This window comes from Fundulus heteroclitus, chromosome 17 (assembly GCF_011125445.2).
Source record: "Fundulus heteroclitus isolate FHET01 chromosome 17, MU-UCD_Fhet_4.1, whole genome shotgun sequence".
NCBI classification, from domain to species: domain Eukaryota; kingdom Metazoa; phylum Chordata; class Actinopteri; order Cyprinodontiformes; family Fundulidae; genus Fundulus; species Fundulus heteroclitus.
The window spans coordinates 3,319,450-3,342,445 of NC_046377.1; the positions used below are offsets into that span (position 1 = coordinate 3,319,450).

The 22,996-nt window shown below is 42.7% G+C and overlaps 1 protein-coding gene across 1 annotated transcript in view; it reads right to left on the minus strand.

Annotated features, from left to right (window-relative positions):
- Positions 1 to 736: 736 nt before the first annotated feature.
- ppp6r2a (protein phosphatase 6, regulatory subunit 2a) overlaps positions 737 to 22,996 on the minus strand; it is a 31,968-nt gene continuing 9,708 nt past the window's right edge. Inside the window, exons 2-24 of the mRNA XM_012867718.3 lie at positions 19,712 to 19,876; positions 19,325 to 19,579; positions 16,066 to 16,252; positions 15,836 to 15,973; positions 15,671 to 15,736; positions 15,422 to 15,534; positions 14,642 to 14,755; positions 12,495 to 12,621; positions 12,145 to 12,297; positions 9,394 to 9,612; positions 9,229 to 9,293; positions 9,032 to 9,147; positions 8,860 to 8,945; positions 8,083 to 8,151; positions 7,907 to 8,004; positions 7,672 to 7,729; positions 6,257 to 6,387; positions 6,052 to 6,176; positions 5,828 to 5,969; positions 4,983 to 5,065; positions 4,585 to 4,777; positions 2,267 to 2,380; positions 737 to 2,171 (exon numbers count right to left, since the gene is read on the minus strand). Coding sequence (XP_012723172.2) covers positions 2,123 to 2,171; positions 2,267 to 2,380; positions 4,585 to 4,777; positions 4,983 to 5,065; positions 5,828 to 5,969; positions 6,052 to 6,176; positions 6,257 to 6,387; positions 7,672 to 7,729; positions 7,907 to 8,004; positions 8,083 to 8,151; positions 8,860 to 8,945; positions 9,032 to 9,147; positions 9,229 to 9,293; positions 9,394 to 9,612; positions 12,145 to 12,297; positions 12,495 to 12,621; positions 14,642 to 14,755; positions 15,422 to 15,534; positions 15,671 to 15,736; positions 15,836 to 15,973; positions 16,066 to 16,252; positions 19,325 to 19,551 — 2,673 coding nt within the window. The 5' untranslated portion in view covers positions 19,552 to 19,579; positions 19,712 to 19,876 and the 3' untranslated portion in view covers positions 737 to 2,122. The remainder of the gene's footprint in view (positions 2,172 to 2,266; positions 2,381 to 4,584; positions 4,778 to 4,982; positions 5,066 to 5,827; positions 5,970 to 6,051; positions 6,177 to 6,256; positions 6,388 to 7,671; positions 7,730 to 7,906; positions 8,005 to 8,082; positions 8,152 to 8,859; positions 8,946 to 9,031; positions 9,148 to 9,228; positions 9,294 to 9,393; positions 9,613 to 12,144; positions 12,298 to 12,494; positions 12,622 to 14,641; positions 14,756 to 15,421; positions 15,535 to 15,670; positions 15,737 to 15,835; positions 15,974 to 16,065; positions 16,253 to 19,324; positions 19,580 to 19,711; positions 19,877 to 22,996) is intronic.

Sequence of the window (22,996 nt, forward strand, 5' to 3'; positions counted from 1 at the left end):
AGAAAAGTAGAATATCAAATGAGATCGAGATGGTGTTTCTTTTTCAATGCAGAAATATGCTGGCGACAGGAAGGATGCTGGCTTGACGGTTGTTTACCGGTCACTGAGAGCTAAGTGGGATTGAAGATAAACTGTTTGCATAAACCTGGATTATAAATAAAGCCAATTCTGATGCTCCAGGACACAACAGTCCTCAGCGTGAGTCCAGAACCAGACGCTGACAGGAAGGCAGCAGCTGCAGCTGGAGAGCCCAGGACTGAAACCCCTCCTGAACCGGACATCAGAGGAACCAAACCTGGACCGTAGCTCAAAGTTCTTTTCAGATGATAGTAACCATTTCCTTTCCAACCAAAGGTCTGGAGGAACAGTGGAAACCCAGAACCAACAATGCTTTAGGCCCACTGTAAAGCTTTGTGCCTGGCATCCTCTGGGATTTAAGTCCAAAGTCGGCATCTACCGGTGCGTTTTTAGAGCACTTCACGTTTCCCTGCCCGCTCTGCTAAAAGCAGCAATACCAGCTGAAGAGGGCCACTGAACTAGAATCCATCCAGCAGTGCATTAAGGCTGAAGGCGACCGGGGCAGAAACAAACGCTTTCCAGCTCTGTCTTTCAGTAAATCTAAAAACGAGTCAAACTTTCTGAAAGGGTGACGATGATCTAATCCCCAGCAGCGGCCCTCTGTGCAGCGCCGCCTCAGAAACCTGGTGGAAAGACAATGAAACCAGCAAAGGAGATCTTTTGCTAATAACGTGGTAAACCAGATGCTTTTAATTTCAACGTTTTAGGGTCGTCGTAGGTTTTTTTTTTTTTTCCTCCCCGCAGCAATCGTAGAAGCCGACCGCTGCTGAAGGATTTAAAGTGAGAACACAAGACAGGCCTGGAGCTCCTTCCAATCCTGCTGCTGAACACAGAAAAAAAATCAAACCCAAACAGATGAGAGAAGAGACGGCGGCGTCCCCGCTGCCCTGCGGAGAAGTCCTTGGCGGAGAGAGAAGGAACAGACAATGGCAATCTTAAAAATGCTTGTAAAATTACTTTTAAATGTAGATAATATTTGTATATAGGTAGATAATGTTTGGTTGATTTGTGGGGGATAGCAATCAGATCTTTATATTCATTACAATCAGAAGGTCTTAGCTCACTAGCTAGGTCAACAGAGAACCTGATATACATGCACTGAAAAAGACACAAAAAAGGGGGGAAAAAAAGTAGAAAGTAAAAATCGGAAACATAAGCTTGAGATTAGATCCAAATTTGTTTGCCCAAAGCCACATCACATGTCTCTGATTCTTTAAAAAAAATGTCAATTCCTCTCATTTTTTTTGCTTTTTTTTTAAATAAAATGGCAAACCAACATTATTGCACATGAGCAAAAAAATAAACAGTAATACTATTAGAGCACTGTTCAAATCCCTCCTCGACACGCCCCCCCCCCCCCCATGAAACACGGCAGAACATTGAAAGCTGGTGACGGGTCGCTTTCACTACCAGCAGCCAGGAGGAAAAAAAAAAAAAACAAATCCAAGCGGTGAACAGAAACGCTGACGTGGATCAGAGGACACGCGGGACAGCAGGCGGAGATGAACGTTGTGCTATTCCATACAGCAAATGCCGACATAAGTGCTTTAGAAGCTCGAAGAAGAAGAAGAAAAAAAAAAATTGTATTCAAAATAAAAACGAGTATTTCTGATTGAGGCTTTGTTAAAAGTTCGCCTGTGCTATCCGTTTCACACATGACCTTAAAAAATCCCAATCAGTGGACAGAAGACCTTCAGACTTTAAAAACGTAAAGGATGTTACCCTGCAGATCATGTAGTTTCAAAGGTCGCTGCTACATTAAAACTGCTCTGAATTATGTGCAACATCTGGGTGGTGGTGGTGTGGGGGGGGGTGAGTTCTCTGAACCTGGCTCTGTCTGTTGGGTTTTCCTTGTTTCTCTTTGCTTTAATGTTCCGCCCCCCCCACCGTTATCGGTGTTTAGTGGCAGTGTCCAGGTCCAATAACGTGGCAGAGCGATGCAGTAAAGACGCTGGAGCTGCTGGGGAGAGTCGCTCTGGAGGAGGAGGAGGGGGGGGGCGACGCCCGCGGGGGGGGGGGGGGGGGGTTCTGGGTGAGCCCGCCCTCAGACCGGCCCGTTGACAGACACTTCCTGGCTCTGTGGCGCGTCCTCTCTGTTCACACAACACATCAGACAGTCAGAGCACTGAACCGACCCGCCGTCCCGCATGGGGCGCCCGTCCGGCTCGGCTGCGGGGGGGGGACTCACTTCCCGTCGGGCTGCGTGGGTCCAGGCGAGTCCTCGGCGGGCTGCTGTGAAGGAGGAGGAGGAGGAGGCGGCTCTGACAGGGAGAGCTTCTCCAGGGACACTGGACACTCCTCACTGAGGAAAGAACAAAAAGGCAGCGGTGTTGGGATTAAAAGTCCTTCAGACGGTTTCCTAATACAAGCTGTTATCTGGAAACGGTTCAACCAACAAATCCAAGCTCTAAGAAAACTGGAGCCTAAAAGAATCCATTCAGTTTAAACCTCACTCCACATTATATAAAATGACACATTATCAGTTCAGCCTTCTTTTTTACATTCATTCAAACATCAACTGTTACACCTCTCACTAACGCACGCCATCATACGCGACAAACCAAGATGGCCGCTCTAAAAATGATCTGTTTAGGGTGGACAGCGGTGGTGGCCTACTGCTTAGAACAGCACACTCTGTGGGATTTGAACCGGGTACTTGCAGCCTGCTCAGACTGCCACTATGGGTCCCTGAGCAAGCGACCCGCTGCTGCCTGAGGGACGGCTGAAATGCAGAAAGAACGACTGCAGTCACAAAAGTTTCTTCTTCTATTTCAGTTCTTGCTCTTCTTACCCTGGTGGGTATTTCCACAAACTAACTCTGCCTCCATCTGGTCCTGGGTGTTAATTAGGGAGCCACACGGCCTCTTATGTGAGGCCTCCCTGTTCTCCTTATAATCATAATGTTTCATGAATGGCTGTTTAAAGCTGCAGAAATGACTTAAACTACTGTATTTTTCTGACTATAATGCGCACTTAAAATCCTTAAATCTTCTCAAAAACTTATGGTGTGCCTTACATGTGATTAAAGTTGTGCTTACTGACTGATTTTATGTGGTACAATGCGCTCAAAAATCTGTTATAATGTGTAAATACGACTTTGGTTAGCAACAAAGTCGCTCCACTCAGTGGATATTAGGAGCATTACGGTACATTTTGTCACTACCTGATAGGACCCCTGAGCTGTCTACAAGACTGCCTGACTGTAATGTCTAAACTAGAAGTGCATTCATGTAAGGCAGCCTGCGCCCAGAGTACATGCTAGCAACAATAGACCTAGTAAGTTAATTCAATATAAAAGTTAACTTTATTTTGGCCTTATGCTAGAAACACAGCAGGGTAGTCCAGCTACTCTGTCCTCCCAGCAGAGACGGGTAGCTCTCCATGTACATAGAGCACAGAGTGATAACAGTGAAATTACACACTTAGGAAGAATATTTAATGCGCCTTATAATCCAGTACGCCCTATGGTCCAAAGAAATACAGTAGGTTTTTACTGGAAGCACATACCAGACGTCCCTACGCCGTCATGGTGAGGTCCTGCACCTCCAAATTCTTGAAACTTGGCGTGGACCACACGTCCTTTAGGTAGGGCGGATGTAATAGTAGTAGTTGTAGTAGTAGTAATAGTAGTAGTTGTAGTAGTAATAGTAGTAGTTGTAGTAGTAGTAATAGTAGTAGTAGTAGTAGTAATAGTAGTAGTAGTAGTAATAGTAGTAGTAGTAATAGTAGTAGTTGTAGTAGTAGTAATAGTAGTAGTAGTAGTAGTAATAGTAGTAGTAGTAGTAATAGTAGTAGTAGTAATAGTAGTAGTTGTAGTAGTAGTAATAGTAGTAGTAGTAGTAGTAATAGTAGTAGTTGTAGTAGTAGTAATAGTAGTAGTAGTAGTAGTAATAGTAGTAGTAGTAGTAATAGTAGTAGTAGTAGTAGTAGTAATAGTAGTAGTAGTAGTAATAGTAGTAGTAATAGTAGTAGTAGTAGTAATAGTAATAATAGTAGTAGTAGTAGTAATAGTAGTAGTAGTAGTAGTAGTAGTAATAGTAGTAGTAATAGTAGTAGTAATAGTAGTAGTAGTAATAGTAGTAGTAATAGTAATAGTAGTAGTAATAATAGTAGTAGTAATAGTAGTAGTAGTAATAATAGTAGTAGTAGTAATAATAGTAGTAGTAGTAGTAGTAGTAGTAGTAGTAGTAGTAGTAGTAGTAGTAATAATAGTAGTAGTAGTAGTAATAGTAGTAGTAGTAGTAATAGTAGTAGTAATAGTAGTAGTAGTAGTAGTAGTAGTAGTAGTAGTAGTAGTAGTAGTAGTAGTAGTAGGGTGTTTGTTAGAACATTGGAGCCCTACAGGATAACTAAGAACACGTGCTAACAGGCCTAGGACCAGTCTGCTGTTTTTATACGTCTGATAGGAGATCCTCTTAAAACCTCAGATAGCCTGCTAAGTACTGACATCATCCATGAACGTGATGGTGTTGTTTATGTCCACCTGACCGATGTGAGGGCACGAACCTTTTGAGGTCAGCCGTCGTACTGCTCGGGGTCACTTCTGAGGGGACAGCAGCAGCAGCAGCAGCAGCAGGAACGGTAGCGCCTTTATCCCCTCCTTCCCCGTCGGATCCCCCGGGGGAACGGCTGTCTGAGGCCACAACTGGAGCGCTTCTTTGTTCTCCTGGTGGAGAAGGGTCTGAAGAGGCACTGACGTCTGCAGATGCACACAAAGGGGGGACACTGTTGAAGCTGTACATTTTCTCCTCTATCCATCGTGATAACAGAATATTCTAAAAGGGGTGATTTAATAATTCAGCTGCTAGTTAAACTTGTTTTATATACATTTATTGCACATGGAGGGCTGTAGCTCACGTGTTTTCCTCAGTCAGAAAACATGAACCGACGGTGCAGATGCTCACCTTCCTGCTCGTGGTTCTGTTTGGCTTGTTTCTCAGGATCACTGTTGTCTACAGGAGAGCTGCATCTGGGCTCGTTCTCAGTCCTGGTGAGATAAAACACACAATCAGACATTAACACGCTAACTATGCTAACATGCTAACTCCATGTTAGCTCAGTTAGGTCTTCTGCCCCTTTGGCTACGTTCACATTGCAGGCCTTGATACTTAATTCAGATTTTTTTTTTTGGTGAAATCTGATTTTGTTTGCGTGTCCGTTCACATTTCTAAATATATGCAACTTGTATGTGATCTCCTGTCTGAACTCCATTCATACGCCTAAGTGTCCCGCATGCGCAGTAGAGGACGCGATGACGTCACACATAGCAAGCGTGCTCATTGTTTGTGGAAGTAAACATGGATCGTAATGCTGCAGCGCATCTTGCGTTCTTTAAGTTGCTCTCCAGCTGGAGCAGCACATTACCGACGCAATCTTTTTAAGAAGATCGGAAAGAAAGAGCCAAATTTTTGGCAACGGCGTTTTATGGGGCAGTAACGTCCGTACAGAGAAACGTGTGGGTGTGGAGTCAAAGCCAGGAATGGCCGTACAGACACAGGTCGCATTTGAAAAGATCAGATACGTATCGGATTCAGGACCACATATTCAAGCGGCCTGGGTCGCATTTGAAAATATGCGATCTGTGTTGTTCAGATTGTCATGAAAAGATCAGATCCAGGTCACATATGGGCAAAAAAATCAGAATTGGGTGACTTCAGGCTGCAGTGTGAACGTAGTCACGCCCTCCTGCCTGCAGATTAGATCAGTTAGAGTCTATCAGAAAACGCTCTACTGTCGGTCAGCGTCTCACCCGCTGAAAGAGTGGAACTCGGCAAACTTGGCCCAGCCCGTCTGCGTTTCTGCGTCGCCCTTGGCCGAGCTCTCCCACCCTGTTGGCACTTGGGACGGCGAGGTCCCTCCAGAATCCCTGAAGTTTGCCGTCCAGCTGTGATCTAGAGATAAAACGAACCGTTAGATTCAGCGGGGACGTTCGGGCCGGGCCCTGGGTAGAGCTGCCGCCGTCTCCTGCTGTACCTGCATCTGATGAGCTCTGCTCACAATCCTCGTCCTCGTCTGACTGAGAGCCCTGGTCCTGCTCCTGACGGCCGTTCTCTATGCTGCTCCTGGAGCCTCCTTCTGAAGTCTGAGACACCCCAAACCTGCAACATGGAGGGAGGCGAGGGTTAGCGACCCCCTGCAGCCGAGATCGGACCTGCGGTGAGGAGACGGTCAGGTTCACCTTGTGCGGGATTTCGCTTGTGTTGCATAGTTCATCTCGTTCTCCTCCCAGATGTCCTCTTCGTCCTCTTCGGCATCGTCAAACTGACGTATCCTTTCTTTGCAGCAGGCTTCAAAAGCAGCTGCGTTGGCCTGAGGAGGAAGCAACGGCTCACAATGAAGGATATTTCCATACCATCTTTATTTATAAAGCGCCTAAAAACAGCCAACAGCTGCAATAAAGGGCTGTACATCGCTACAAAAAAACCACAGCTATTAAAAAAAACTAAGATAAAAAAGAGTAATGCATTAAAAACGCTTAAAAGAAAAAAGAAAACCAATTTCAAATGAAAACTAAGTCTGGCTAGTGGTAATAATAATGGTAATGGGTTTTAAGGCGAGATTTAAAAGTGCGCGTTGAACAGACGTCATATTTCCAGGATTATCAACTGTAGCTTTAATTCATCACAATAAACTTGTTTACAACTAAATCAGAAATGCATCATTGCTAAAATTACTTCAAATCCAGATATTTTACAAAGCTGAGGCTTTTTAAATGGACCGTTTGGACAAACATAGCAGGGGCCCGTTGTTCAACTTGCTTTTAGCCTCCGCCACAAATATTTATTTGTATTTTCCAACAAGCTCACGGCGGTACGACGTCTTCCTAGGGCTGGGCAATATAGAAAAACAAGCATATCGATAAAACTAAACAATATCGATAATTATCAACAAACTCAAAACATATAGTGCAGCCCTGGCCATTTTCTGCTGTTGCTTAGTAACCTATATTTAAATAAAAGAACTCAAACACTGAATTTACACTCAATCCTTTATTAAAAAAAACCTAATTTTAACCAAAGCTGCAAGTTTTTTTTAAAAAGAAAAAGAGAAACGCGTGCTCTCTGAATTCTTTGAAGGGGGCGGAGCTTGGTAACGGAGCGCTCCTCGGTCTGCGTTTGTGATTGGTTGAGAGGATCTAATGACTGTAATATTAACCTACATGATAGGCTGGAATGCAAAAGAAAAGAAAAATGTTATTCTATTGAACTTTTTATAGACCCTTTTTTTTCTATCATCGATACGTCTATTGATCGATATATACTATTATTGAATTATCATCCAGCCCTACATCTTCCTACTATTCACTTCAATCTGAACTAAAGCCCTCTGAGTTTCAAGGAAGCCGCTGTCAGTCTGCAGCAGCTACATAAAAAATTAGCTTGTGATCAGCTTTTGGTCCGACGTTCCAGCGAGCGGACCGGATCACCCTTAACGCAGCACGCAGGGAAGGGACAGCTCTTAAGAGTCAGTGCCTGTCAGAAGGGGCAAAAATTGGGCTAATAATCCTGCCGTGTGAGTCGGCCTTAAAGCGGCGTCGCAGCCGAAGGGTTTAGCTAACCTGCCGTGTTGTGGTTCAGGATCAGAAATACTTACACTATTATCATCAGCATCCAGAGTGAAATTTATTTCTGTAATTCTGTCGAAGGCGGCACTGTAAGAAGAGAACAGCGTGTTTATATGTGAGTCAACATGAAGCAGCAGATCGTATCAGCAGCAGCAGCATCGCTAACACAAGAGGCCAGAAAGCTCTGGGGTCTGAAAACGCCTCTTGATCTCTGAAACGGACTGAAACGGAGCTGCTGAGAGAGAAACGTTGAATCAGGCTCACTTGATGTTTTCGTCGTGCTCGCTGAACTCTTCGTCGTGGAAGCCAAACTGCTCCACAAAGTTGGCCGTCATCTGCTGGATCTGATAGTCTGAGAACGTCTGAGGAGGACAGGGAGAACGCGGTTTGACAAACACTGACCTCTGGTCAGAACGGGACGTCTTCTGAGGTCTCCGTACCTGTTGCAGAGACATGTCGTTGGGGAAGTCGTCGTCCTCGCTGGACGAGTGGATGTTGTGGGTGTTTACCTGCGGAGCAGAGCACAAGCTCAGTGGCCTCGCATTAAGGCGAAAGCTGCGCTTCCACTACGTGTCCTCAGCTGTTTTGCTGCCTGGACTTCAGTTCCCTGAACCTTTTTTTTTTATGCCTAGGTTGCTTCTTGTGTAGGTTTACGCTCCCTGGCACTGAGCGGAGTCGCCTCCTGCAGTAGTGTTGCTGCGGTCTGAGTCCAAAATGCCACTAAAAACTGTCAAATCGGACCAAAGTAGCATTTACTGACTGATTCAGAGGCCTTGTGAATGCCCTGACTCCAGGAGTGGAACGGATAGAGTGATAAAAAAGCTGTGAAAACCTCCTGCACTAAATAACGCAGGTTTGAGGACATAAAAAATCTGCTTTTTGCAGGTCAAACACCTTCAACTGGGCTTGTGTTGAGGCATGCTGCCCAGTGAAAAGTCATCTCTATTACTCTAAGAATTAAACACACAGGTGGGGGATTGTTTTTATTCCATCTTGTGGGTTATTAAATCTTTTTTTTACAGCAGTGATCCCTTTGGTTGAAAGGCTTGTAACTGCGGCTCTGGACTCTGTGCTGGACTGCGTGGTGGTGTGTAACCGCTGCGGTTATCACCACTAAAGCACAAAGGGCTTAAAGGACAGAAGAGAGGGCGTGATGAGGGCATGTTCACAGCGGTTGGTTGAAACCAAAGCGTGCGTTGGGCTCAAAGATGTCTCACCAGCTCCACCGTGTTCCTCCTGTTGGTTTCTCTCAGGGTTTCGTCAACAAAGCTCTCCCAGCGACCTCTGCAGTCTTCTGGCAGCTCTGAGGTGTAAAGGAAGACATACATTTATTACGTCGGCTAAAAGGACAACCCGTCAGCCGGTAGAAGCTCTAACGAGCGTGGCCACCTTTGATGAGGTCAGAGAGCTGGGCCTGCACTGGTCCCTTCTCCAGGTTCTGGACGACCATGTTAGCGATCCTGGTCAGATGACCCATGTTGCCTCTCCTGGTGCCGCCCTCAGCCCTGACGGTCACATAAACACAGTTAGACTAGAGCGAAGATCCGACGCTGCACACTTTGACGCCTTTAAACACACTTCCTTACTGTATTTTATCGTTCTCCTCCCAAGCATTCAGGATCCTCTGAACGAGCTGACACTTCTGGAAAAGCTGAGGGACGAACACAAACACCAGCATGAGAGGAGGGAACGGACCTGATGTGTGGATTGGGCTTTGGTTCAGATTATCCCTCCCCCTGAGAGTTACTTACATGCGCCACAAGGGCGTTGTGCACAGACGTTTTTGAGTCGCTGCCCGTCCCCGTCTCCTCTCCCCCCCCTTCAGCGTTGGATGCTGACGGATCCCTGTCGTGGTTCTGGAGGCCGAGGCTGGGCTGCTCCTCTGAAGACGGGTGGTTCAGAATGGCTGCCACACACAGCTCCACTTGAAGGTGCAAAAAGTTATTCCAGGAATATTTGAAGAACAGATCCTACACAACACAAGAAGCAAGACCGGTCCAAGTCAATGTTATGTGCCATCAAGGAGTCAGCAGCTGCTCCTAGAAATGCACCAGTCAATCATCCAGATATTGGCCAGTAAGTGCAAAATAGACTCTAATCAGTTATTTATACTAAAAAAAAAAAAAAACAATAAATCTGAGTTTTGGATTGCACTTCCTATTCATAAACACAAATCAACAGCATGTACTTTGCCTTGTACTTTTTGTTGCATTCAAAAGTACAAAGAATCTACAACACATCGTTTTCTCTTTTGTCTGTAATCGTATTTAGAAGCAGACAATCAGTCAAAATCCAAATCAAGCAACCCTCGGAGCCAAAGAGAAATCGGTACTGGATGGTCTCCACCAACCACTAATATAACGCCTTCCTCGGTGTATCGTATGATTCTTGACGTAACAAACGTGGGGAGAAAACCTCTGGTGCCAACGCACTTTAAATAAAACCTGATAATACAATGCTATGCCTCAAATCAACTTGTTCACCTACAATGAAGAAACCGTCAATGTCTTTTTTTTATTGGTGTGATTGAGCCACCGTCAGGCCAACGTGTGTCTCTGTTAAGCCCAGTGGCCAAGTTAGCAAACTTTTGTGAAGGGGCCCTCCGCCAAGTTAGCCCTGAGTGGGAAAGGTCCTGTGGGGCTTCACGCTGCAGCAGCGCGACATTTTATCTGGCCTCTACAGCTAAAGACTCAGATATGTGAGCCTACAGCGTTCAGTAACACTTTGGCACATCTGTCTGGAGGAAGCTGTTAATCAACAAGCAGGCGCACCTGTGCACACCTCCTTTCATTTTGTTTAAAAGTCAAACTAAACCCTGGAGATGTTCTCTTTTCATTCATTATATAACAGCAAGCTTGAAGTTTGATCACTACTAGTTTTGTAGTACCGTGAGTAACTAACTTACTTTTTTACACTAAAGAGTAAATTGTGTGTTTTTTTTAAATCCATTCTGTGCTTTTCATGGTGCTGCCGTCTTGGCATTCAAATAACGCGTTGTCACTCAAATCACGCGAGACTATCTGTAATCGTGACGCATTAACTGCGCCAGGCCCCGGAATAGAGTCTAGATTTTATACTCAGAAAGGTGCGTGTAGTAGTTGCACAGTCGCATTATTGCGCAAACAACCATTTTCTTCTTTTGACTCCCTGTTAGTTCATGGTGGAGTGGGTAGCAATTATATGGAATACAATAGAAACAAATCTGACTTTTTAAAATAAAGTAATGAAATCTAGTGACGTTTTTAAGCTTAATTCATCTTTTTACCAGACATCTAAATGTCTTCTTTCGTGAGATCTGGGGCTTTAACCCATTTTCCGGCTTTTCAGCTCCAGTTTGACAGCTCTGTTTACTCTTCCTCCTTCCTGATCCTTCCTGCAGTTCATTTAAGCTCCACTCAGCATGTCAAGGATTTTTGTAATGAGGTGGACAAATCCATTTTAGTCGATGCAAAGGGTGGAGCAGAAGTCGATGAAAAAAGTGTCACCTTTTTGTTATTAATTTGATTGTAAATTGTAATTTTCTTTCCACTGTCGCCTCATGCTTGCTCAGTATGAGGGATTGCTGCAAAACCAGGGACAATGCAGACGACTCTCCTTGTGGCTCTACGCTTCTTCAGGAGGGAATGCTGTTTGTCAAGACTTGATGCAATCTGCTGGGTTTCCTTAGATGGGACATTTTTTTGACCAATCTGTACAAAGTGACCCAATGTGTATAATCTGATTGAATTTGACTTTGGAAAGTGCCTTGTGATGGCATGTTTCATGAATTGGCGCTATATAAATAAAATGTTATTGAATTTAATTCTTTATTTTATTTCAAACATGCATCAATAATGCAGGGACCAGCAACCAGCGGGACCTCCTTACTGCCAGGGGGCCCCAGGCGGTTTTCTACATCGCCTCTACGGTCAGTCAGCCTCTGGTTGCACCCTGAATAAGTTTGTATTGTTAGGATTATCACTGAAGAAAAAAGGTTTGTTTGAATGCCACCCTCTACACCAGATGATATATGTGTTAATGCAAGTTTTTTTTTTTTTTTTATAAATGGCATAATTAGCTTCAGTAAATCCGTCTTAAAAAAATAAACATGCCCACACACAAAAATTAATTATTTTGCGGGGGCGGGATAGGGTGAGGAAGTGGATAGTGGAGGAGTCTATTATCCATGCCTGTACTGGTAATATATATAAAAAAAGAAGAAATAAAAAGACGTATTTAATTGGAGTCAATTGCAGAGGAAAATGCTGACACAGATTACTGTATTTAGCTTAAAAAGCACATTAAAGGCTCAAAGAAATCAGTCCGATTTTGTGTAATATGCATAGAAAACCGTATGCAAATTAAAAGAAAAAAAAATCAAAAACCACAACAAATGTCAAGAGACCCAGGAGGGTTAACCAATCTTGGGCAAAGATGATGCAACTTCCTAGCCTACATATTGACATTTCTTGTGTGCCAAGGCATTCAATATGAGAGGCTACAGAAAACAAAGTGTACCCTACCAGTAGTAGGTCCATGGTGGCAAGACTGCAGAGCTCCTGGCAGATACTGGGCGCACTGGTCTGCAGCAGGGCAGCCACCAGCCGGGCCACATGAAGGCGGGCGTTGCCCAGTGGCTGCTCCAGAATCCCAACGGTCATCAATATTGCACTTTTCTGTGAAAGGAGCCACGCTGGTCAAAAACTGTTGTTATCATGCATATCACTTTCTATTTTGATCTGTGCGATAAAAACTGTGACAGTCTTAATGTGGGCGATGGTAGGTTTCAGAAAAATATCTTAAACACAGTCCGTGACTGAAGAAGGGTTAAATACTTAAACGTGGGAGTGTGGTGGTTTCCGTATGCGCATACCTTAGGGGGGTCCAGAAGAAGCTGCTGGAAGTCCTTTAAATGGGGCTCAATGGCATTTAAAATACTGCTGTTGACAGTGTAAGACCTTTCGTAACCCTGAGAATACAGATCCATTAACCCTTCCAACCTGGAAGAAACAAAAAGAGAAACGATACAAAAGTCAGCGTAAACACCATGCGTCTATAAATTAAAATCAGGCTCTCTTTTTTTCCTTTCTCTGGGGAAAAAAAAGGATTTGCTGAAAGCGTTACCATCTGTGAAAAGCGGAAGTTTGCTTTTTCTTTAATTAAATATTACTACTAACTTTGGTGAATCATTGGATTTCAATGTAAAAACGGCGACATATAGCAAAGGTGGCTGGGTCTAAATGTTCAAGCAAAAAAAAAAAAGAATTTAGTATAATTCAAAGGTTTACAACAAATTTGAACTTTAGATGAAGCTCCATTTCCAGCAACCTCCCTATGAGGTGGTTTTATGGTAGATTTCTACTTGATTTCTACTTGCTTAGTCTGGTTTGGCCACGGTTCCTCTAGTGGAAAGGAACCTATAGACTGAGTGACTGCATTGACGCTGCTCTGCCTGACAAATAACCAGCTTAAAGTTATTGATCTGCTGTGCACAATGAGACGAGGCTAAATTAAAGAGGACAATGCTGTTTTTCTGCTGAAAAAAATGAGGTTAGCATTGAAACTAGTGTGCATGAGTGACAATTAAGCTCCAAAGCCGATGCTGCAAGAGATTGCTGGCTAAATTAGTCACAGCGACTGCATGAACACATTGCTAGAAAGCTAAAGGTAATGCACGTGTTCACTTTAAAGATAACGTCTTATTTAAACTGCTGGTTTTGGTCTTTCTTCAGACATTGGCACACAAAGAAATTTAGAAATTGGCTAAATGTACGCTGTCAAGACCCATCACTGATAGATGAAAACAGGCCAACACTGGTCAACCTCTGCAGTTTGCTCGTGCTTTCTGTTCTTAACCTTGTGCCTTTTATGGACAAAGCCATTGAGGAAGCTACTGCTGTGACTATTTATATGTACGGTGCTCTTTTTCACCGTTGTACCACTTGCTCAGGGCTTCTGTGGTTAGCCGTGTCACTCAACTAGATGAAGTCACTAAAGAAGCTAATGCAGCTATTACCTCAGTTTACCTTCTATTGTCCATAGAAAGTACTAAACGACCAGTGCATGGATGCGTTTGCTCCGTCCTCTCAAACCACGGTCAGTCGCAGCAGATGGTCGTTCACACAGGCTGCTTCTGCTAGAAGCTTCTGTTAACCATGCACGCTAACCATGAGGGATTGCTGAAAAGTTCAACCAAGTATGCAACTGGCTAACTTTATACCGATCAACATAATAAACTGAACTTGGCTGCATTGAATAGCTGTCTCAATACGCTTACAGCACAAAGCCCCCACCCCTCAGCTTCCTCGCTCATATTCCTGTGGCCTGCATTGGAATCTATGCATTTCAGTCGTTTTTTGTCTATGACTGGATTCATTTGATTGTTTGATTTTATTATCAAGAGGAGCCGTCCTTCTTGTACATCTCACTGATATAACATCAGCTGAGAATGTTACAGATAACCTGTAACTACATTATTCAAACAGCAGCAAGAAGGTTGCAGCTTTTACGTTTTAAATAAAAGCAAATGTTATTCACTTTTAGGTTTGATTGTGAAACTGTGGCTCTTTTTTTTTGTAAATTACTTGAACAAATACTACTAACTTAAGTTTTAATGCTATACAAGCAATGTTCTGCATTAATTATTGTCTTATTAAAACAACTTTGTTCCTTTCAGTAGCTCGCACATGCCCATGTGAACGTGTGCCAATCCACCAAAAAGCCAGCACAGTGGGACAAGCAGGTGGTTTTGTTTTTAAAAAAAAAAAAACAGTTTAAAGAATAATGTCATTTTTATTCTAAATTAATAATGGCTCTGAGATTTGATGGGAAGCGCTTTACAGCTGATTAGCGCACCATGCCAGCTTCACCTTAAACACCCACAGGATCAAAGTGAAATGGTACTATAATAAGTCAGTAATGAGATCAACGATTAAAGAATTAAAAACAGCCCCACATTAGAATAATAAACTAATCATACAATCAGTCAGAGGAAGAACAGAAAATGGACATGGTACTCACCCAGACCTTCTGGTCTCCAATAAGGTAAGTAGCACTTGAGTTCCATTAACAATGGAGGCCTCACTCCTCTCCCCCTCAAACATATTTTTGAGAAGCCCTGTTACAGTTTCCTGCCTGGAAAACATAGAAAAAGCAGGCTGAAAAATGCAACTCCGTATCTGTTATCTGCTCTTCTAGCATGAGGAAGCATTGCTCAAAAGCAAAACTGTGGTCCAACTGGCTCAACCAAAAGTCCTTTCTATTTTGTTCCCTTTCTATCGTCAAACAGGGCTTGGTACCTGCCCTGACTGCCAACAGGACCATCATCTACTTTACAGTACTATAGTCCTACTGTACCTCTACATGTGCATGGACATCCTCTTTTAATAGGCTGCACTAAAACTATTTGTTTTTCTCAGTCTTATGTGATCTTTTAATTTCCTGCACAACTGAATCTTGGCTTTTCATAAATTGAAAGCCACAATCATATAGATTAATAGAAACAAATGCTCTAACTATTTCACCCTAATTAATCTATATATGCCCTTGACTTTTTTAACTGAATTAGTGACAACAGAACTTTTTGATGAAATTCTAAGGGATTTTTTTTCAAAAACAACTTGAGCAAAAATAATGGAACGCAGCATAAAGAACAATGATATTAAGCTTTAACTTCAAACAGTAGGTGACAAACTTGTGTTACGATCCGTGGGAATAGCACCCAGGATTTCACCCCGAACAATATTGTCATCGTTAAAGTTTTTATGATTTTGTTAAACTAATAGTGGGTCAAAAACTTACGACTCCAGCACAGTCAATAGTGGGTCAGACTCCACATTATCCTGCATCTGGTTGGCCTGATCTCGACTAAGGCGGATGATATCACAAAGCGTTTGGGACGCATTTGATTGTCTCTGGGAATTAAAACAAATGAATAAGAAGACTTAATTTCAGAGAAGGACCTTTCAGTAAATGACGAAACATCAAGTGTTAGTGAAATAAAGTAGGTCCAGTTGTGTGAACCTCCAAACTGTACAGCTTTCCACTTACTTCTTCATCTTTGCCAGTACTGATAAGTTCTATGAGTCTCTGTACCAGCTTCTCCTCATTTAGCCACTAAAAAAAACCAGGACAAAATGCTTTAATAAATGCTTTAACACTTTCAAATGGGAAAAGTTCAGTTTGAAAAGGGAACAAATATTTTTGGTAACTTACATGAAGCACTTCCTGCCTTAAAGGCGCAGGTTCCACACAACTGATTAGGCGAAGAAGCAGGTCCATCATGGCAGAGGCATCAATGTGTTTAAGCACCAGACCGATAAAGCCTTCTTTTTTCTTTAAAAACGTGATCACCTGGAAAACAACATGTTGACGAACATTTAGAATTTTGGGATGACCAAAATAATCTGATCTAAGCTGACATGAACTTTGATTTTTCAGTGGACCTGTTCCGTTTTCCTGGCAATGAGATTGCCGATGGTTTTACTGAAGAAGCTGGCAAGTAAAGGATTTAGAGGCGGGTCCTTATCCAGGAATTTGTAGAGCATCTCAAGGAGAGATTCATCCCCACCGAGCTTATCGTTTATAATGGACACATCTGAGGTCAGGAGCTCACAGGCTATATTTGGAAACCTTACAGGAAAAACAACAATGACAGTTAGAATATTTCTTTGTGCAACCTAATTATAAGAGTAAGGATTCGTGGTAATTTGTTGTATTAACTGGTGCGGCTAATAAATTATGGCATCACCGGGAAGTAATTTACAGCAATTCAATTCAAAAAGGGAAAACTCATATTACACAGTAATTGCTCAGTAATATATTTCAAGTGTTTATTTCTGTTGATTTGCATAGTAAAGGCTTTTTTTTCTAGTAAAAACCTAAAGTTTTGTCTGGTCCTTGAGAGCTACCATCCTGTAAACTGCTCAATGCATCCCTTCTCCAACACGCCTAAATCCACGGGCTGAATTCTCTCATCAGCATTCAGTCTTGATGATTCCGAAACAAAACCTACTGACGAGTTTAGAGGAGGTTCTCAAGGCATACCAGGGAACTTGCAGCTTCCCTCTGCTGACACGTTTCATAGACATGCAGGTTTGAAAAGGAACAGCCCATACCTCCCAACCATTCACTCACACCTTATACCTACACAAAGGACTTCTTCCAGCATTCACCAGCCACTCCTCTAACTCTGTCATATCAGCTACGAAGTATACACACCTTTATTTTTAAGTGCAGTTGAGGTGCTATAGTTCTTATTTCAAACAGCAGGCACCCAAGCACATAAAATCTGGATGCTTTCAACCAGAAGAACCAGCATGACAAGAGCTTAAAGAGGAAGTACATTTTCAATACAACTCTAACTACGTTTGGCTCACAAGCATACAACTTATTCCATTTTTAAAACTTTTAAAACTTTTAAAAGTTTGTTCCATCTGATTAACTGATGACCTTCTTTCAGTGTTGTTGTATGACCGGCATGCAGAAGAGGGTACTCCTGGTCATTCTGTTCCGCAGTAGTTGTATGGGTCCATCCGAATACCCTTATAGAGCAAGGACTCGTTAGCCAAAGTGAAAGTGCGTAAGCAGTCGCCATGATAAGAGCTGTCCGAATAGTGCAGTCAGTAAGGAAGGAGGTAGGAAAGGGAGCCTGTAAGCTTCCTCAGTTTTACCTAGGAACCTCGCAACATCCATTAAGGAGCCTTAAGCTATCCCACAACCCCTTGCGTGACATTATATATCAGCACAGCCACCTCATGGAAATCAACAAAAATGTACTGAGAGAAGAGAACGCATACTTTGTAGTTCATTTTGAGAAGGCTGTAGGCCTGGATTTGACTTGCCGCATCATCCATGTACGTTTCCGTTACGTAATGATGTCGGAGTTAAAGGCTGTCCGAAATCTGCACAGCAGTCCGAAGTTTCTTTCATCCCCACGATAGAGTTCTTACTGTTGACTTCATGAAAGTTTACGGAACAGGAGCTAGGAGCAGAAGCTATTATTAAGGGTATTCAGATGGAGCCTCAGAAAAAAAAGTAATGGAGGCAACATGATGCGGTCCAAATGGAGTCTGGATATTTTTGCACTGTTTGATGACAAGGGCACATAATGCTCTATATGCGGTACTGTTTTTAAACATAAACACTCAACAAGCTCCTTAAGATGTCGGCTAAATAGCTCCCATTCGACCAGGCTGCCTGGCGGAGCAGAGTCAACTTCTCAACCAAAACTCCGTCTTTTGGTGTTTTCCTCCATCCTTGATGAGTTCGGAAGCACATCAAGGATGTGATGACAGAAAAGCTGACGGCATTGTGAAAAAAATTGCAACACGACAGAAAAGCTAAAAGCTAAAAGCTATTCATCTTATTTGTTTTTATTCCGTAACCAAGTTTAATAATGTGTGGGGGGGAAAAAAAGAAATTGTTGTTTGTTCAGTCACTATTTAATACAGGTGGAACAATAAACTTTAATTGTAGTAAATTACCCGGTCAGCTCCTTTTCACAATTAAATTGGCAACGGTGGAATGGATGTGCCTAATGCCAACGCCTCACTTGGAAAGTTTTCCGTAATCACCCAAATGTATGCCTTACCCAGGATTGTAACGTCTTTATTCACACTAGAGCGGTCCCAGTAAACTACTAGGTATAATATTACGTCTTGACCCAATAAATTCCTGGGTCTGTTTTACCTGGTAAATCAGTTCTGTCTTTATTCACACATAACCCTGAACCAGTAAACTAACAGTGAATTACTGGGTCAGGTTGTAAATATGAAAGGGGCTTAATTAATCACGCATCTGTTAAAAAAATTTATTACGATTAATTACATTTCAAGTCAGCTTATGATAAAGATAATTTAAGTTATCACTGAAGTCATCAATTCTACAAAAGCTGCTGTTATTGTTTTGTTGTTTTTCCTACTTTGACATTGTTAAAAAGCCGTGAAATAAAAACAGTAGATGGGCTATGCTTAATGTGACCAACAATTTTTCGACATTTGGTTAAAACAAATTTACTCCGACTAATTTTTAAGGATTAATTGCGATTAATCTGTCTTGACTGCACCAATAAAACACATGAGGTGGTGTCAGAACTCCCTGGAGCTTAAACCCCCTCAACACAGTGCAGAACAACTCCTGCACTGGCTCACCTCACCCTTCTCAATAACCCAGTCTCTGCTGAGGATCCCTTCCAGTTCCTAGGAGCCATCCTTGTTTACAAACATTTTCATCTACATGGCATTTTTTGTTGCTTGTAATTAATGCAGAGAAAAGTATAAATTAAATCGCAATCGCAATTATATATATATATTTTTGGCCCTACCAAAAGTGCAGTGCATGTGTGAACATACCTTCTTAACAGGCTAAACTTTTGATGTTAAAAAAGTCTTTTCTTTCATTGGGCTTAAGAAAAATGTATCTTTTCTAAGAAACTGAATTTTGGGGTTTAGAAGTAGAAATAGTCCTTAATCCAAAACCAACAGTTATAAAGTTTGAAATATATTACATTCTTAACAAGTTTCAATTTTTTAATTGAACAGAATTTCAGAAATTAACTTTCAAATATGATATTTTCTTCCATTATGGTAATAATCCGGTTAACTGGCTCTACCTAACAACGAGCATGACTTTCCAAAGCCAAGCTAGTGCGTCTAATAGGGCACTGATGTATTTTTCCCTGCCATCACCAGCATCAGGTCTTACTTGAAGCGGCTTCTCTCCTCCAGGTCAGCAGGGGGCTCTGTGGTAATGAGGCTGACTAGCTCTTGCATGCAGTGGTCCTGGGAGAGAAAGAGAAGCAGCCGTCTGTTTTGGGCCTTGCACTCCTGCAGGACGTCGTCTTCCTCCATCAGCTCTCTCAACGTCACGTCTTCCTTGTCCAGCAACTGGTCAATGTGGGAGGTGGTGTGTAGGTCGAACTTCCAAAACATGTTGGCCGCTGGGATGGGGGGCTCAGCCCTGGGCGGCCGGGGAGAGCATGGTGAGGGAGGCAGCAGGAATGAAAGAAAGAAAGAAAACAGGAGAATGTAAGCACCCAAAACTCGCACGCTTTAAGGCAACGCTAAGCAGGCGCAAAATATCAACACATACCAGTGGATGAAATCTGGATATCTTTAATCAGACCTCCTCCACAGGCAGGCAGGCATTTGTGTGTGTGCAGACAACAGAGAGTGTGGCAAGTCGTTGCATTTATCAGCATGGGTCTTTTCTTAAAACACAGGCCTCTTTGGGACACACGGCAAGGCTCACCATAACCTGCAATAGACCAAACAAATTCTTTTAGCACAACAATTGGAAGGGATTTTGAACCTTTAAACAAATGGCAAGGCAAGTTTATTTATAAAGCACCTTTCAGTAACAAGACGCTTCAAAGTGCTGGGGTGTTAAACAAATGGGGTGGTGATAAAGACACGAAGAGAATAAATCATTTTGGACGCTCTTTTTCTAGAACCTTAATAGTTGGTAGAGTCAAACATGGAGTTACCTACTTCAGCCCCATGATTTGCAGAGAATTGTAGTTAAAGCTGCACACATTGCTCTGTGATGAACAGGTCTTTTCCACTAAATTTATCAAAACTAAGAACATCCAACCTTTGGTGTCTATGAATGCTTCAACCATCGACAAGCCGTGACTAACAATTTTCTTTGGTTCAGTAAAAACCCAGTAGTAGTGCTTAGGGACAAATGCCACGTAAACAGAGATAATCTTGTAATTGCTTGATTTTCTGAACTGAAAATATAACTTATCAGATAACTTTCAGCACATTTTTACAGAAATGTTTTAAAAAAAAATAGCTTAAATCTCTAATTTAAAACTCATTTCCAATAGAAAAATGTAAACAGACTATTTAAATTTCACTACTGTTTTTTTCAAGCATCCTGTCTCAACATTTCAGGCATGCCACATGGAGAGGCTGGTTGTCTACGTGTGCCAGAGCTGTTTTGCTCTTAAAATAATATCGCAGGACGGAATCCAAAATTCATGATTTACTTTATTGAATCATGATTGCAACAAAGTAGAAAGGCCACATTGCTGCAATAGTAACATGTGTCCTAACCACAACATCTGCCTTCGCCGTCTACATTCCACTATCGGTCTTCCTGATGGTCCATGGCTGGTTATCATCCTACATCACTGGGAGAATTGAGCATATTGCCTTGGGAAAGGTTAAATCTCTGACACATAACGTCAACTGTGGTGTCCCTCAGGGCTTAGTGCTTGGCCCAATCCAGTTTATACTCTACATGCTCTCCTTTGGCATGTAATTTCATTCCACTGCTATGCTGATGACACTCAACTCTACCTCAGGACAAACCCAAGCCCCTCTGCTGCCCTGACATCACCCACTCTGACCACCTGCTTAGAGGAGATAAAAGAATGAATAAAGCCAAACTTTCTTCAGCTAAACAGCTCCAACACCAAATCCATTTCAGTCGGCTCTCCACACCAGGTACTGCCGTCTGACATTACCTGCATCATCTTATCAGGACAAGATATTCCCCTTTCAACATCAGCCAGTAACCTGGCATCAAACATCTCTGCAACACCTCCGTCTTCCGTCTCAGGAATATTGCCAAACTCCATCCTACACTCAATTCTGCAGATGTAGAAAAACTTTGTCTCCATTAGGCTGGATTACTACAATGCGCTATTCATCGGGATTTCTGAGAAAACCTTTCAGAAGCTGTAGTACATTCAGAACAGCTCTGCTAGGATCCTGTTCAAACATTTTGTGACCATATGACTCCTTGTTAACTAAAAAAGGGCAGCAATGGCTGAAATTAATAATATTGGCCTAAAGATTATTAGATGATAGCAACATGGAATTTCAACATCGTTTCTAAGTTTTAGACTTTGATAAGGATCAACAAAGCAGTTTTTGCAAGGTCAAAAGTCTTGGCCTTATCCGACCATCTCTCCTGGTATCAACAAGAAAATATGCCATCTCAGGCACTCTGGAGCACAGTTTCCATTCTTCATCGATATAACGTACAGACTAATGTACGGGTTCATCGTGCTACTGGCTGTAACGTACTTTAACGGCTGCTCTGCTTCCTTCTAAACCAGCTCTACCACTGCTGCCATTTCAACATTTAAAATTCCCTTCATTTTCTCAACCTCACCGTGTCTTTCACTTCCTGTTACAGACTGGAGTCACGTGACTACAGACCGTACATGCATCTTATAGCCTTACTATACACAGCCAAAAGAGACAAAAACATTTAAATTTTTTTATAAAATAGAAAATACCTACACGGTCAAAATGACAGTGGTCATAGTCGTAAATTTCAGCATTGGTAAGAATTTCAGTTTATCGTCAAGGCCTACTTAAAAACCACCTTTTAAGAAGCTTGGATTCAAAATTTGTATGACACACAATGGCCTAAAGTCGAAATAAAAGTCAGTGTGCAAAGTCTCTTGATTCTCTGCCTTTTTCTAACGTCTCAATGAAAGACCTAAATACAAGTGTTTGGACCAGAGCTTTTCTTGTAACCTGGCGGCAAATAAGACAAGCTTGCAGATTGCTAAGAGACATTTCTGCTTTATCAAGTATTGGTCAATTGCAAGGATATGTGACTTCTTTGAGTCTGAATCAGTGCAGTCGTAAACCTACCGGACAACATAAGTTAATGCTAGCTGGTATTAGCTTGACGGACAGTCCAACGACAGGGTTCTGTCAGTCTGACTCCCCCTACCAGCTGCATCACACAACGCTCAGCTGCGTGAATGCACACTGAAGCAGCGAAACAGCCCTAAACTCATTTCACCAGTGTGGGCTAGCTTGTGGGCTATCCCTTAGGAGACACACTGAAGGCTCCCACACACTCGGGCGTACTGTCTGGATACTGTGAGCCACGCAGACTCTCCACAGACGTTCTATCCTTCGTGGTCAAATGTACCCATTGCCTACATTTCTTGAGACAAATTCCTACATTTCCCATATCTGCGAGTGGGACGAAGCGGGGGAATGGATAGTATGTTTGATTAGCTAATTGAGCACCTAGAGCTATCTCTTTTCCAGCAGGCACCCACCGTACACCTGTCAAAGTGGCATAGAGAGGGGCTGTGACAGACATATATCAATGTATTATTATTAAAATGTATTCACCTTCTTCCATTTGGATTATTTGTGTATGTGTGGGTGCATAGATGTGTGCGTGTGTTTGTGTTGAGTGGGCATATGTGCATAAATTTGTCGCCTGGAGGTGCAAACTTGTCAGAATGGTGAGAACTACAGAAGGCCTGGACCACTCAGCATCCAGGGGCAGCAGAGAAGTCTGCAGCAGCCCCAGGCGCACAGACACAGGGCACCACCCCAGCGCCGTTATATGGCCCACATAGAGATTGGTCATCTGTGAAGCAAAGGAGCAGAG